Source organism: Panthera tigris, chromosome D2, assembly GCF_018350195.1.
Source record: "Panthera tigris isolate Pti1 chromosome D2, P.tigris_Pti1_mat1.1, whole genome shotgun sequence".
NCBI lineage: Eukaryota > Metazoa > Chordata > Mammalia > Carnivora > Felidae > Panthera > Panthera tigris.
This window is the reverse complement of record NC_056670.1, coordinates 54,407,345-54,424,109: the sequence shown is the minus strand read 5'-3', so window position 1 is coordinate 54,424,109 and position 16,765 is coordinate 54,407,345. Positions and strand designations below refer to the sequence as shown.

The 16,765-nt window shown below is 39.0% G+C and overlaps 1 protein-coding gene across 7 annotated transcripts in view; it reads right to left on the bottom strand.

Moving 5' to 3' along the window:
• Positions 1 to 16,765, bottom strand: part of ENTPD1 (ectonucleoside triphosphate diphosphohydrolase 1) — a 91,070-nt gene that overhangs the window by 32,183 nt on the left and 42,122 nt on the right. For 2 of the 7 annotated variants that reach the window (XM_042960001.1, XM_042960000.1), the window contains exons 1-2: positions 16,504 to 16,652; positions 9,627 to 9,754 (exon numbers count right to left, since the gene is read on the bottom strand). In XM_042960001.1, coding sequence (XP_042815935.1) covers positions 9,627 to 9,754; positions 16,504 to 16,558 — 183 coding nt within the window. In that variant the 5' untranslated portion in view covers positions 16,559 to 16,652. The other 5 variants (XM_007080116.3, XM_042959998.1, XM_042959999.1 and 2 more) reach the window with 4 other exon arrangements.

Sequence of the window (16,765 nt, the reverse complement as noted above, 5' to 3'; positions counted from 1 at the left end):
GGGTCTACACCTCTTCTATGAGGTCTAGATCTGATTATCCAACTGCTTTGACATTTCTCCTTGGATGTCCAAGACCTCAAAAACAAAAACATTTTTCTTCAGAAACTTAACTCAAAACCTTCTCCCCCTTCCAAATTACTGTAATAGCCTAGTCTCCTACATCTGCTCTTATCCTCCCACCCTCTACTTCATTGCAGCCAGAGTGATCTCTGCAAAACACAAATCTGATGTTACTGTCCTTCCCATTGCTCTTAGGATTAAAACTAAAATCCTCAACCCGATTTGCAAGAAACAGACTGCACCACCTCTCTCACCATCTTTATCTGTGAGATTCTTGGACTTGCTTTCCTTTTGCCTGGAATACTCTCTATCCATCTCTACCTCAGCTAACTTCCTCTTATTTATTTATTTATTTATTCATTCATTCATTCATTCATTCATTCATTCATTTATTTATTAAAGTAGACTCAAGCCCAGTGCAGAGCCCAATTTGGGGGATGAACTCACAACACTGAGATCAAGACCTGAGCCAAGATCAGGAGTTGAATGTTTAACCGGCTGAGCTTCTCAGGTGCCCCTAACTCAGCTAACTTCGAAAAGTAAGGTATGTTCATTCCTTTAAAAAAAAAAAAAAGGTGTTTTTTTTTTAATGTTTATTCATTTTTGAGACAGAGACAGAGAGACAGAGACCATGAGTGGGGGAGGGGCAAAGAGAGAGGGAGACACAGAATCTGAAGCAGGCTCCAGGGTCTGAGCTGTCAGCAGAGCCCGACACGGAGCTCAAACTCATGAACCTTGAGACCATGACCTAAGTTGGACGCTTAACCGACTGAGCCATACAGGCACCCCTAACTCAGCTAACTTCTAATCATCCTTCAAACATTGTAAATGTGATTTCTTTCAAGGAACACTGCCTGGCTTTCACTTGGTGGCATTCATCACAACTATAATTAATAATTTGTGCCATCTATTAAATGTGTTTCCTTCCCCAGATAGTAAGCTCAATCATATCTATACTGGCTTCCCAATTGTGTAGCCCAGTGCCTAACACAGATACTTAATACATAATTGTTGATACATGAATCTGTGAACAAAGATCTGCTAAATAAGGTATGGTCATAAAGAGAGGATGTTATATATTTTTATTTTATTTTAATTCCAGTATAGTTACATACAATGTTATATTAGTTTCAGGTGTAGAATATAGTGATTCAACAATTCTACACATTACTCAGTGCTCATCATGATAAGTGTACTCTTAATCTCCTTCACCTATTTCACTCATCTCCCCACCCAACCTGCCCTCTGGTAACGATCAGTTTGTTGTCTATAGTTGAGTCTGTTTTTTGGGTTGTCTCTTTTGTTTGTTTCTTAAATTCCACAGATAAGTGAAAACATATGGCATTTGTCTTTCCCTGACTCATTTCATTTAGCATTATACTCTCTATCTTTAGCACTATCCATGTTGTTGCAAATGGCAAGATTTAATTCTTTTTATGGATGAATAATATTCCATATGTATGATATATATATATATATATATGATATATATATATATATCATATATATGTGTGTGTTTTCCACAGTGCTTTCCACAGTGGATGTGCCAGTTTGCATTCCCACCAATAGTGCACAATGGTTCCCTTTTCCCACATCCTCACCAACACTTGTTGTTCTTTGTGTTTTGAGTCTAGGCATTCTAACAGGTGTGAGGTGATATCTCATTGTGGTTTTGATTGACACATCCCCGATGATAAGTGATGTTGAGCATCTTTGCATGTGTCTGTTTGCCATCTGTATGTCTTCTTTAGAGAAATGTCTGTACACGTCTTCTGTCCATTTTTAATCGGATTATCTGGTTTTTTGGTGTTGAGCTGTATAAGTTTTTAATATATTTTGAATAGTAACACTTTACTAGATATGTCATTTGAAAATATCATCTCCCACCCAGTAGGCTGTCTTTTTTTAGTTTTGTTGATTGTTTCCTTTGCTGTGCAGAAGTTTTTATTTTGAAGAAATCCCAATAGATTATTTTTGCTTTTGTTTCCCTTGCTTCAGAAGACATATCAAGAAAAATGTTGCTATGGCTGATGTGAAAGAAATTACTGCCTGTGTTCTCTTCTAGTATTTTTATGGTTTCAGGTCTCACATTTAGGTCCTTAATCAATTTTGAGTTTCTTTTTTGTATGGTGTAAGAAGGTAGTCCAGTTTCATTCTTTTGCATGTATGTGTCCAGTATTCCCGACACCATTTGTTGAAGAAACTTCTTCCCATTGCACATTCTTGCCACCTTTGTCAAAGATTAATTTACCATATAATTATGGGTTTGTTTCTGGGCTCTTGATTCTGTTCTATTGATCTGTGTGTCTATTTTTGTGCCAGTACCACACTATTTTGAAGAGTACAGCTTTGTAGTATATTTTGAAATCTGGGATTCTGATATCTCTGGTTTTGTTCTTCTTTTTCAAGATTGCTTTGGTTATTCAGGGTCTTTGTGGTTCCATACACATTTTTGGATTGTTTGTTCTTGTTCCGTGAAAATACTATTAGTATTTTGATAGGGATTGCATTAAATCTGTAGATTGCTTTGGGTAGTATGGACATTTCAACAATATTGGTTCTCTCAATCCATGAGCATGGAATATCTTTCATTTGCTTGTGTTATCTTCAGTTTCTTTCATCAGTGTTTTATAGTTCTCAGAGTACGAGACTTTCACTTCCTTGGTTAAGTTTATTCCTAGGCATTTTATTTTTTTGGTGCAATTGTAAAGGGATTTTTTTCTTACATTCTCTTTCTGTTACTTCTTATTAGTGTATAGATATGCAATGGATTTCTGTATATTGATTTTGTATCCTCTGACCTTACTGAATTCATTTATCAGTTTTAGTAGTTTTTTGGTGGAGTCTTTAGGGTTTTCTATATATAGTATCATGTCATCTGCAAATAGTGAAAGTTTTCCTTCTTCCTTACCAATCTGGATACCATTTTGTTTCTTTTTCTTGTCTGATTGCTGTGGCTAGGACTTCTAGTACCATGTTGAATAAAATGGTGAGTGGACATCCTTGTCTTATTCCTGACATTAGGGGGAAAGCTTTTCACTATTGAGCTGTTAGCTGTGGGGTTTTTTTTAAAGATATTATTTTTAGGTAATCTCTACACCCATAGTGGAGCTTGAACTCACAACCCCAAGATCAAGAGTAACATGCTCTACTGACTGAGTCAGCCAGGCATCCCAGCTGTGGGTTTTTTATATACGGTCTTTACTACGTTTATGCATGTTCCCTCTAAACGTACTTTGTTGAGGGTTTTTGTCATGAATGGATATTATACTTTGTTGCATTCTTTTTCTCCATCTATTGAGATGATAATATGGTTTTTATCCTTTCTCTTGCAGATGTGATATATCATGCTGATTGATTTGTGAATATTAAACTACCTTGAAGCCCAGGAATAAATCCCACTTGATTGTAGTGAATGACTTAATGTATTGTTGGATTTGGTTTGCTAATATTTTATTGAGGATTTTTGCATCTATGTTCATCAGAGATATTAGCCTGTAGTTGTCTTTTTTTTGTAGTGTCTTTATCTGGTTTTGGTATCAGGGTAATGATGGCCTCATAGAATGAATTTGGAAGCTTTCCTTCCTCTTCTGTTTTTGGGAATAGTTTGAGAAAAATAGGTATTAGCTCTTTAAATGTTTGGTAGAGGGGCATCTGGCTGGCTCAGTTGGTAGAGCATGTGACTCTTGATTTTGGGATTGTAAATTCAAACCCCACGTTGGGTGTAGAGATTATTTAATAAAATCTTTAAAATACACACACATACCTACATACATAGATGTTTAGTAGAATTCACCTCTTAAGCCGTCTGGTCCTGGATTTGTGTTTGTTGGGAGTTTTTTGATTACTGATTCAATTTCTTTGTTGGTAATAGGTCTACTCAAATTTTCTATTTATTCTTGATTCAAATTTGGGAGGCGATGTTTCTAGGAATTTGTCCATTTCTTCTAGGTTGCCCAGTTTGTTGTCATATAATTTTTCATAATATTCTCTTATAATCCTTTATATTTCTGTGGTATTGGTATTTATCCTCTTTCCTTTTTTGATTTTGTTTATTTGAGTCATCTCTCTCTCTCTCTCTCTCTCTCTCTCTCTCTGATGAGCCTGGATAAAGGTTTATCAAGTTGGTTGATCTTTTTAAAGAACCAGCTCTGGTTTCATTGATATGTTCTATTGTCATTTTTAGTTGCTACTGAGTTTATTTCTGCTCTAATCTTTAATATTTCCTTCCTCCTACTCATTTGGGGTTTTGTTTCTTATCCTTCTAGCTCCTTTAGGTGTAAGATTAGGTTGTTTATATAAGATTTTTCTTGTTTTTTGAGTTAGGCCTGTATTGGTATGAACTTCCCTCTTAGAACAACTTTGCTGCATCCCCCAAATTTTGAACAATTATGTTTTCATTTGCATTTGTCTCCATGTATTTATTTCCTCTTTGATTTCTTGGTTGACCCACTCATTGTTTAGTAGCATGCTCTTTAACTTCCATATATCTGTGCTCTTTCCAGATTCTTGCTTGTGGTTGATTTCTAGTTTCAGAGTGTTGTAGTCCAAAAAGATCCATGGTATGACTTCAGTATTTTTTAATTTATTGAGACTTGCTTTGTAGCCTAATATGTGATCTATTCTGGAGAACATTCTGTGTGCACTTGAAAAGAATGTGTATTCTGTGGGCACCTGGGTGGCTCAGTCAACTGAGTGTCTGACTTTGGCTCAGGTCATGATCTCGCTGTTCATGGGTTCCTGCTTCCTACTTTTCTTACTCCTGCCTATGATCTTTCCTTACCACTCAAAGAGATCCTCCTGGATCTGGATTTCTGTTTCCTTCCCTAGATCCAGGAGGTTTTCAGCTATTTTTTCAAATAAATTTTCTGCCCCCCTTTACACTCTCTTCTCCTTCTGGGAGCCCTATAATGCAAATGTTTTTATGCTTGATGGTGTTGCTGAGTTCCCTAACTCTGTTTTTATTTTTTTCTCCCATTCAGCTTGATGGCTTCCCCTTACTCTGCCCTCCAGGTCACTGATCCATTCTTCTGCTTCCTCTAGTCTACTATTTATTCCATCTAGTGTATTTTTTATTTCAGTTTGAGTACTTCATCTCTGATTGGTTCTTTTTTTGTTTTCTATTTCTTTGTTAAGGGTGTCACTCTTTTCTCAAGTCCAGTGGGTATCTTTATGACCATTAATTTAAATTCTCTGTCAGGCATATTACTTATCTCTGTTTGTTATCTCTTGCTGTGATTTTGTTCTGTTCTTTTCTTTGGGACAAATTCCTCTGTCTCCTCATTTTGTCTAATTCTCTGCATTTTTTTCTTCTCTGTGTTAAGAAAGATAGCTACATCCTCTGTACTTGAAAGTAATGGCCTTATAAAGAAGAGGTCCTGTAGTGCCCTGGCGTGCAGTGTTCCCTGTTCACCAGAACCTGGCACTTCAGGGGTGTCTCCTATGTGTGATGCATGTGCCCTGTTGTTGTGGCTGAGCCACTTTTTACTTCAGTCCAATTGTCTGCGATGGCTCTCTTTGCCTATTGTGGGCAGGGTTTGGTCCCTGTGCTGTTAGTGGACCAGTCTGGGGCCACCTTTGGCTTGAGTTGAGTCAGACCAGGGGTTGGCAAGAGATGCATTAGCACAAACTGCAGGGTGTTTCTTGTGTTGTCTTCTGAGAGACTTTCATTGGTTGAAGGGGCCCACAGTCAGACCAGATATCTGCCCCAGACCACTGCTAGGGCTGCAGGCAGACTGGTGTGTGTGGTTATCTTTTCTCCCTGGGGCAGGAGTCACTTTGGAGTGGTGCTGGGTCATCAGGGCTGCTTACACATTGCTAGGCTTGTTGCACCACTTTGGATGGGCTCTGGTCAAGGGCATATTGGACGGGGCAGGTACACAGAAGAATGTGGGGCTGGGGGCCTGGGGCACACAGTGTTAGCAAGGTTTGTGTAGGTCTGCTGTGGAAGGGGACCTGTGGCCACCAGAACCAAGGCTGGCTGGATTAGAGGGAGTGGATCCCAAGAAGCACTTGGGAGCCCGGTGGGTTGTGTTAGCAAGGTCTGTTGTGATAGACCTGGAGTGAGACACCTGCATGTCCTCAGGAGAACACAAGGGGGCAGGCTGTTAGCAAGTTAGGTAGTGTTGGAACAGTGTTGGTTCACAGGTGTCCATGTGTTTATGTTGGGAGGTGGGGGAGGAGATGGCATCTACCAGCTCCTTTGTTCCTGGAGAAGTCTCTCAACGATCCCTACCCTTCCAAGCACATGCTCTGAGATTAGTAAACAAATCTCCCTCTTGCACACCCCAGGTGATTTTCAAACTGCTGCTTCTAGGTTGTATCTCCAGGGGCTGTTTGTTGTGCTATCTTTCTAAGGCTGGGGACTTAGTTTCCTCTCACCATCCCAGCTCTTCCAGAACTGAGCTCACTAATTTTCAAAGTTCCAGGTATAGGCCCCTGCTTCACATGCAGGATCCCCGTGCCTGAGGTGCTTGGTGTGAGAGTCTTGTCCTCTCCCCTTTCCATGCCTGTATTGTTCTTCCCTCCCACAGACAGTCGCACAGTTCCATTTAGCTTCTAAACACATCTCTGCCCTTCCTACCCTCTGCAATGTGGTCCCCTTCTCTACATTTAACTGTGGAAAGTCTGTTCTGCCAGTCTTCAGATCACTTTCTGGGTTACTTACACTGATGTAGGTGTTATCTTGTTCCATGGAACAAGATGAGCTTAGGGTCCTCCTACTCCATCTTCCCCAGAAGTTTGATGTTATACATTTTTCAAACAAATGTACCAGGTACAAATATCAAAATAAGTGTTATTCTTTAAATCATTTTTGAAAGGAAATAAACTGATTCCAACAAACTACTCAAAGCACTCAAGTAGCTCATGATATTTGGGATGATCCTGGTATTATTTTACAAACCACCCAAGAAAAGAGTCTCGTTTATTGCTCCTTATTTTAGATTATATAATATTTAATCATACACCTTATTCATCAAACTTAGTTTTGAATGATTTAAGAGATATTATCAAAGAGTATGCTCCAAAGCAGCAATGTCCAATTAAATTTTCTGCAGCAATGGAAATGTTCTATGTCTGCACTGTCCAATTTAATAGCCACCAGCCACAGGAGGCTATTGAATACTTGGAATGTGGCTGGCACAATTAAAGACAAGATCTTTTATTTTAATTAACTTAAGTTGAAATAGCTGTATAGGGCTAATGACTATCAAATTGGGTAGCATACATAGCTTACAGCCATCACCAAAGACAAGTGCCTAAAATACTTTTGCCCTCAATATATGCCAGCAATCTTATTAAAATTAATGTATGACCTTAATAAATAGCTAACTTGCATATATAAATTGATCTTTGTGTTAAATAAACCAGTGATATTGCTATAAAGATTCATTTCATATGCCAGTGCCTACTCTTCAAATACTCATACTTTTTATTTAAAGACTTTGTTCCATTTTGTGGGTCCAATACAACACAGAATCACAACAGAGTCAATGGTGACCACTGTGATTGCAGAAGTATTCTTTGGGAACACGGAGCTCAGGTCTGTCATGGATTTTGCCTCCTAGACAGTCCCCCTCTCCAATGATGCAATAATGAACATGTAAAAAGGTCAAATCAAGAAGGCATGTACTTTTGGAGCTGGTAAACAAATAGCAGAACCAAGATGTCACGAGACTTCAACTGTGAGTGAAGTTTTGCCAAGAGAGCCGACATCACTCAACATTAAAAGGCAAGAGACCATCGACAATGAGATAATATCAGCCTTCTGTGCTGACAAAGGGGCTGCTGTGCACAGTTCCACTGAGTTGAGTTCGTGTTGCAAAGGAATGCCAATGAAATATCCAGGCCTCTGCTAAACAGCAACTGATTTGGGTGGGTGGCAAAAGTTTTAGAAGCCCGGCATATGCATCCATCTTTCCAGTCTCACAGTTTAGTAACTTCAAATACAAGAAAATATACTTTTGAAGATGTATTCCAGAGCCTCCATGGTCAAGTTAACTTCTGAACATATGTACAGTTCATGTACATACGTGCCAATATGTACAACATTAGCATATTGATATATTCTGGGCCATTTTAGTTTTATTTACTTGTAGATTAATTTCAATGAAAGTTTAAAAAGGTGTGTTTACAACATAAATTTACATTTACCATATGCTTATTACTTAACAGATTAAATAATGACCACATTATAAGGTACTCATGAGAGATTCATGTTTTAGAAATTTTACTTTGATGAGTTTGAAAGGAAGCAGAAATAAATCACAACAGAGTTAATGACCCTAATTATTTTTTAAAAATTTATTTATTTAATTCAAGTTAGTTAACATACAGTGTAGTATTGATTTCAGGAGTAGAACCCATTGATTCTGTCACTTACATATGACGCCCAGTGCTCATCCCAGCAAGTGCCCTCCATAATGCCCATCACTCATTTAGCCCATCCCCCCAACCTACCTCCCTTCCAGCAACCCTCAGTTTATTTTCTGTATTTAAGAGTCTCTTATGGGTTGCCTCCTCTGTTTTTGTCTTATTTTTCCTTCTCTTCCCCTATGTTCATCTGTTTTGTTTCTTAAATTCCACATATGAGTGGGGCACCTGGGTGGCTCAGTCGGTTAAGCGTCCGACTTCGGCTCAGGTCATGATCTCACAGTTTGTGAGTTCGAGCCCCACATCGGGCTCTGTGCTGACAGCTTAGAGCCTGGAGCCTGCTTCAAATTCTATGTCACCCTCTTTCTCTGCTCCTCCCCTGCTCATGCTCTGTCTCTCTCTCCTTCAAAAATAAATAAAAACATTAAAAAAAATTTTTTTAATTCCACATATGAGTGAAATTATATATTTGTCTTTCTCTGACTGACTTATTTCGCTTAAATAATACACTCTAGTGCCATCCATGTTGTTGTAAATGGCAAAATTTCATTCTTATTTTCAATGATATTAACAAGCTCTTCAAATGTTGGAAATTTCCCAAGAAATCTGTCCACCCATGAATTCATTTCAAATTACTATATTCGATACATGTATATTTTCTTTGCATTTTTAAAACTGATTTTGCTTCTTTCTTTAGTATTTTGGAGATGAGGAACAGATCTTCTCCACATTCTTTGACCTTCAAAGTGCTTTATACAATGCTAATAAATTTTATTATTTTGGTGACAGTAGTAATTGAATAAGAAGAACAAAGAGTACAGTGCTGTGACACATCCACAATGAAACAAGGAGTAAGAAGTAGAGATAGTACTAGATCAGAGAGTATCAGCACAAAATATTCCCACAAAATACTAGCGCATATCTGGATGTAGTGAATTAAGTATCTGTTTCTGTTAAAGTACTAATAATAATTATTGCTGAACAAACATAAACACAATTCTCTTCCTACCACTAATTGATTCAAGGCATTCTCTCTTCCAGAATGAACATTGTTTCCATTTTACCCCCTTAATTCAATGGATATTGACTTGCTCCTGAGCTGCCAGAACCTCCACTCCTCCTGAAAGCTCTGATTTACCATAACTTCCTTCCCTCGCCCAACCCCAACCAGACCCCCTCAAGATTTGATTTACCTTAACATTTTCTGGCAATGGTTTGTTCTGGGTCAGCCCCACAGCGATCAAAGCAATCACAGCCATGATAGAGGAGAAGCCAAGGATGATCAGTATATTTCTAGAACAAAAACTCTTCAGTTCAGACTCTAAAATCAAAAGCAGAAAAGGAAATATCAATAAGAAGTCAACAAACATTGACTTTTCCTCTACTTTCTGTATTGTCTTGTGCTCGCTATCTGGAGACATCAAAGATAGATAAAGGTCCATCTTTATTCATAAAACACTTGCAAAGTAATAGGTAAATAATTCAAGAACAAAAGGATTTGTTTGTTCTGTGATGAGGACCAAGACTGAATTAGTGGCTTTGGTAAGGAGAATGGACAGAATTGGGTCAGTGGTCAGATAAGGAATGAGGAGACAGAAGAATCCCAAATTGGCAGTTTAATAGGTCATATAGGTCCATCAGGATACAAGTAACAAATAACAAAAGAGCAAGAATCGTCCTCATTTCTCAAATATACCACAAAATGTTTAAGATGTTAAAAAGTATTTAAAAAAAAAGATGTTAAAAAGTATTCAGAATATATCATCAAACATGAAACTCCCACTACCTCAAGATATTTTCTGGCTTGATATCCCCTTGCATTTCAGCCACATTATATGTTGTAATTGGTAATAGCATAGAGGCTGTGGAGTTTTGAACATATCTTCATTCCCATTATCTCATCTATTCTGTTCTTAACCTGTCATGGGACATAAAAAAGCTCCAAGCAAAGAATTAGATAAAAGGCAAAAATTACTTTGATCATTATGAAGACAGCATATAGCAGAAGTGAACAAGAAATGGAATGCTGCCCACTCCCTCCATTCTAACAACTCACTCTCTTCCTCTTTCAACTTCCCAAACTATCCCTAAACTTTTTTCTTAGACTTTGAAGAAGAAGGATAGGATAAAGCAATAAAGAAGCACGTGAAATGAGATGGGCTCTACAGAAGAGACTGCACTTCTCTAAAGACAGGGCACGGGATTAAAACAGCTGAAAGAGGAGCCCAATTGAGTCTTTCCCTCTGGGTTTCCCTCTTGATTAGCAGCAGCTACCGCATACTGAAACAGGAGTTCCTCCTTAAGCTTTTGAGCAGAAGCTTGGATTTAATCCAAAGAATTGTAACTGCATGGGTCTCCAGTCTGCTCATCAACCTCTAGTATCTTGACCAATCTTTACCCATCAGACCAAACAGTATAAAACTTAGGAGAAAAAGTTTTAACAAAATCATTAGCTACTGCTTCCAAACACAGCAACAATAGATGAAATATACAGCACTTCCCCCACCCCTTCTCCCTTCTCAAAAGAACTTCAATTTTGTTCAGATGCTTGCCATTCCTCCAAGCGGTCCACATACCTCATGGGAAAAGGATACAACCCTCCAGCTCAGGGTCAAGCCTGATTGTTGTGCATAATCTCATTCCCTCACCAATGACTAGTTCAACAATGGATATGTACCCAAAAATAGTCCATGAGATCCTAGAGGAAGGCTGCTGGGGCAAGTTCAGGAAAAGAAAGGCAGCATTCTCGTCTTCCTCAGACATTGCCCTGCCTGGATGGGATGACATCCAATGATGGCAGAACACAGAGATGGAGAGAACTTAAGTTTTTGATGGCATTTTGTACTGGTGAAACAACAAATCCTGATCCAGTCCTCCCATGAGACTTATGCTTTGGCCCAGTTAGGGTCAATATTTTAATACTTTGAAGCCAAAACATCCTAATATAACTGGTATGACAGAAGTCTGTTTGATGCCAAGGTTCTGAAGTCTGGAAAAGAGCATCCCCTAGGTACTACCTGCCTCAGTTCCCAAAGTTATGATATTGACAATCACAACTCGTAACAAGCAGCACTTTGGATGAACAATTACAAATCAAATACCAAGGGTAGCGCACTGCAGCAATGTTTCTACTTTAATTGAATTTTGAATGCTCTACTCCCTCAAGCTGTTCCCAAAAAATCTACCTATTAAGTTGTTTTGTTCTCATAAGTATGACAATTTTGCTTTCTCACTTTCCTTCCACATCCATTGGGCACTAATCTTAGTGGTGAAAAAGACCAACAAGGTCCCCACTCTTTGGAGTTCACAATCTAGCTGGGGAGATAAATAAACCAGAACAGAAGTGACAAATAAGTGACTTCAGGTCATGATACATGCTAAGAAGAAATTTAAACTAAGGAATGTTTACAGTTTAATGGAAATTAAGTAATGGGATATGCAGCAAAGTTGTGGTGGGAGAATTAAACTGAAGCAGGAAAGCCTCTCCAAGAAGGTGACATTTGAGCTGAGACCTGGATGTTGAGCTATGAGGAGTAACAACATTTCAGAAAAAGGGGACAGCAACTGCAAAAGCCCTGAAGTAGGAAACAGCTCAATGTGACTGTTTCTTCCATTTCCTAATGAGATTATTTACTAACGTCATTATTCCTGAACAGTTGGAAATATACTTTCCCACATTTACCCAGGTTTTCGATGACATCCATATTATTAGAATGTATTGAAGACTTTTATCATATTCTTATTAAAGATAAGACAAGAAAAAGAACTTGAAGAGAAAGCTAAGGAACTTTTCATACACGTTTTTTAAAATAAACCAAAAAAATAATGGCTCAGTTTGTTTTTTATGTAACTGGCTAGATTCCCAGGGAGGAGTAATTAAAATACTACCATGTTTTCTATGGATTATGGCAGGTAGTTTCCAAAAGCCCTGATCACATGCAGGAAGACAGACTCTTCTTAGGAGGTGGTCCTAGATGTACCACTAAACACAAGGGTCCAGGTGGGACTTAGCTGTGTTGTGCTCATAAAAAGGGAACCACTTAGGTTACTACCCCTCTTCTCTGGCCCCCAGAAATCTTTCAGATGTCATGACTGCTTTTATCAAATCCTGTTATGGAAAATTCACAGTGACTGTGTCTCCCAGACTCCTTGAAAAGCCCTTAATTTGCCTTGTGGATAACAGAAATTTGGTTTCTATCACACCATGTGAAATACGATTTCAAAAACCAATTTCAAGAAACATTTTTTATCAGAATATCTAATGGCAAAGTGTTGTGTTTGTTTTCCTTTGAATTGTCTCACTATACTGGAAAATTCAAGATTACTACTTCCTTCCCATTTTCCCCTTTCATATGATGAGCAGGGAAATGTTTCTATTTAAGATGAGAGAACCAAGTAGAAAGTTCAGCTCTCACTTGAGACACAAAACTGAAGGAAACGCAAGCTTTGAGAAAACTGATTGATTTCAGGCCAATTAGCTATGTCTGAGGAAAAAAACCAAAAACAAAAAATGATGTTTTTATTCTTATGCAACAGCCATCCTGACATCTATAGTTAGCATCCTATTAAAGTGAAGATCAGTCTTATTTAGTTTTGTCCGTAGTGAAAATTCTGCTGAACAGAGAAAGCCTGGCATCTCTACTTCATGATATCAAAGATGTAATATCTTAAAATTTTACTATATGAATAAAAAGATTTGGAGTGTTGGCAGATGTGGTGGCTTTCAGGCAAAAACAACCCAAGTTTTACTCTGCAGATCCTGTGTGACTCACTAGATTCAGACCGTTTCCAATTTGATGGGTCACATCCGGACTAAGCTTGGATCATCACATAGAAGAAGAGCAAACACAGACAAACACTGGTGAGTAAACACCAGTAGAGTGCTGTGGCCCTTGATGTGGGCATTGACAAAGCCCAGTGACAGGATAGTCACTGAAGTTCAAGGGCCTGGTCCTAATCTGGCCCCACCATTCCCCCAAATCCCAGCGTCAAAGTCCCTGCTCCATTTCTCCTATCTTCCTTCTTTTCCATCAAGTAGTTGTTCTTGGTGACACACATTTAGATTGTTCTCACACTTCAGGGTTTTAAGATCTTTCTCAATTCTCAGTTCATTCCAGGTGCCTTAGACCCACCCTCTTCTGTGGTGATATCCACTCTGGTCCAGTCACTTCCACCTCTACTACGGCAGACCTTTCTTATACCTTCCACCCCTTCCAGTGCCCTTCCCTATCAGAATCCATCCATGTATGGCTGCAGAAATCTCCCATAACTGACATTCCCATGGTTCTTCCTGATCAAGAGTCTAAGGTAGCTTCCTGTGGGCTGCCAGATGAAAGCCATACTGATCTACGTATACCTCTCAACCCTCTGGAAATGTAAGCCCTTTCTATCTCACCATTCCAAGAAGCAGATGTTTTTCTTCAACATCATACTGCCTGACATTATGTTCACTAGAATGTAAATATCCTGAGTGCAGGGACTTTTCTTCTGGCTTGTTCATTGCCATATTCCCAGTATAATGAATAAATAAATCTTCAGATTCTTCTCCTGAGAATCTGAAATTTCTATCACTTAGAATTCTATTCCCCTCTTTCTCCACTTCTTTTTCCTTGTCTCTTTTAAAATCAAGCTCAATAGCCAGACTTCAAGCTGTATTACAAAGCTGTAATCATCAAGACAGGATGGTACTGGCACAAAAACAGACACTCAGATCAGTGGAACAGAATAGAGAACCCAGAAGTGGACCCACAAACGTATGGCCAACTAATTGTTGACAAAGCAGGAAAGAATATCCAATGGAATACAGACAGTCTGTTCAGCAAGTAGTGCTGGGAAAACTGAACAGCGACGTGCAGAAAAATGAACCTCAACCACTTTCCTACACCATACACAAAAATAAACTCAAAATGGATGAAAGACCTCAATGTAAGACAGGAGGCCATCAGAATCCTCAAGGAGAAAGCAGGCAACAACCTCTTTGATCTTGGCCACAGCAACTTCTTATTCAACAAGTCTCTGGAGGCAAGGGAAACAAAAGCAAAAATGAACTATTGGGACCTCATCAAAATAAAAAGCCTCTGCACAGCGAAGGAAACAATCAGCAAAACTAAAAGGCAACCGACAGAATGGGAGAAGATATTTGCAAATGACGTATCAGATAAAGGGTTAGTATCCAAAATCTCTAAGAACTCACCAAACTCAACACCCAAAAAACAAATAATCCAGTGAAGAAATGGGCAAAAGACATGAATAGATACTTTTCCAAAGAAGACATCCAGATAGCCAACAAACACATGAAAAAATGCTCAACATCACTCATTATCAGGGAACTACAAATCAAAACCACAATGAGATACCACCTCACACCAGTCAGAATGGCTAACATTAACAACTCAGGCAACAACAGATGTTGGTAAGGATGTGGAGAAAGAGGATCTCTTTTGCACTGCTGGTGGGAATGCAAACTGGTGCAGCCACTCTGGAAAACAGTATGGAGGTTCCTCAAAAAATTAAAAATAGAATTACCCTACGACCCAGCAATTGCACTACTAGGTATTTATCCAAGGGATGCAGGTATGCTGTTTTGAAGGGGCACATGCACCCCAATGTTTAGAGCAGCACTATCAACAATAGCCAAAGTATGGAAAGAGCCCAAATGTCCATCGATGGATGAATGGATAAAGAAGAAGTGGTATATATATATACAATGGAGTATTATTCGGCAATCAAAAAGAATGAAATCTTGCCATTTGCAGCTATGTGGATGGAACTGGAGGGTATTATGCTAAGCAAAATGAGTCAGTCAGAGAAAGACAAATATCATATGACTTCACTCATATGAGGACTTTAAGACGCAGAACAGGTGAACACAAGGGAAAGGAAGCAAATATAATATAAAACAGGGAGGGGGACAAAACATAAGAGACTCATAAATATGGAGAATAAACAGAGGGTTACTGGAGGGGTTGTGGGAGGGGGGATGGGCTAAATGGGTAAGGGGCACTATGGAATCTACTCCTGACATCATTGTTGCACTATATGCTAACTAACTTGGATGTAAATTAAAAAAATAAAATAACAACGTAAATAAATAAAAATTAAAAAAATAAAATCAAGCTCAATAGGAAGCTATGTTCCCATCCATATGCTTCAAAGCTCAATTGTTCCAGTAGTTCTCTCTCCATGTGATGCTTCTGGATACTTAATGGATTGAGCCATTTCAGTTTGGGAGGTCTACAGCTATTTGGGGAGGGGCTATGCTTCATTTGTTTTTTCAATTAGTCATTCAATAATTATTTATGGAATGTATTATACTGTGCACTAGACCTGCCCTAGGCTCCAAGCTACAGCAATGAACAAAACAGATAAGCATCCTCATCCACATGGTGCTTATATCCTAGTCTGGAAGAAAAGACAACAAACAAGATAAGTAAAATTTAGGGTATATTACATAACCATAAGTGCTAAGGAAGGAGGAGAAAAAAGCAGGAAAGGTGATGAGAAAGGATAAGTTTATTATGAAAGGTCTCTCTGAGATGGTGATATTGATGCCGGTCAAAGATGTGAAAAGAAAGCATGCACACCTGTTGAGCAAGAGCATTTAAAGCAACCAGAATTGCATGTGCAAAGGCCCTGAGGTGAGACAGTGCCTGGTCATGAGGTCAGTGTGACTAGAAGAGTGATGCAGGGGAGAATAATAAAAGATTGTCAGGTGGGTAACTGGGTTGCTTGCTTATAGGACCTTGCAGGTTCCAGCAAGGTTTTGCCTTATTCTAAGAGATCTGACTTATTTCTAGTCATTTGTATTATCTACACTCAGCACCATAAGATAAAGAAGAAATCATCAAGGGCCTTTAAAGTCCCTGGAAAGGGAGGATGTGGCCTTTTAGGCAGCACACACCTGCCTCTTGTGATGAGGTGCTGAGGCTACCCCAGTGAGGTCAGGTCACAGCACAATCACACAACCAAATATAGGCAGACATGGCTCTGTTGAAGAAAAGACTGTGCCAAGACCAGGTGAGATGGATCCAGGAAGAATAAATACTACCACGTGGGAGGTCTTCTCTATACCTTCTGGCCTTGGTGGATCAGGACCAGAGAATCTTTGCTGAGAGAACATCATCATGAGGGTTCACTGAGCCAATAGTCACCATGATCCATGAGCAGAATGCTAAATTCCACAAACATCTGAAGGGTGGCTCAAGATATAGCAGAGCCCAGACAAGCTCACCTTTGTTCAGCCTCTCTGAGTGTCCACTTCCTCATGTGCAAAATGGGGTCCATAATAGTACTTACTTCATAGGGTTGCTAGGTAAGATTCAATGAGCAAACA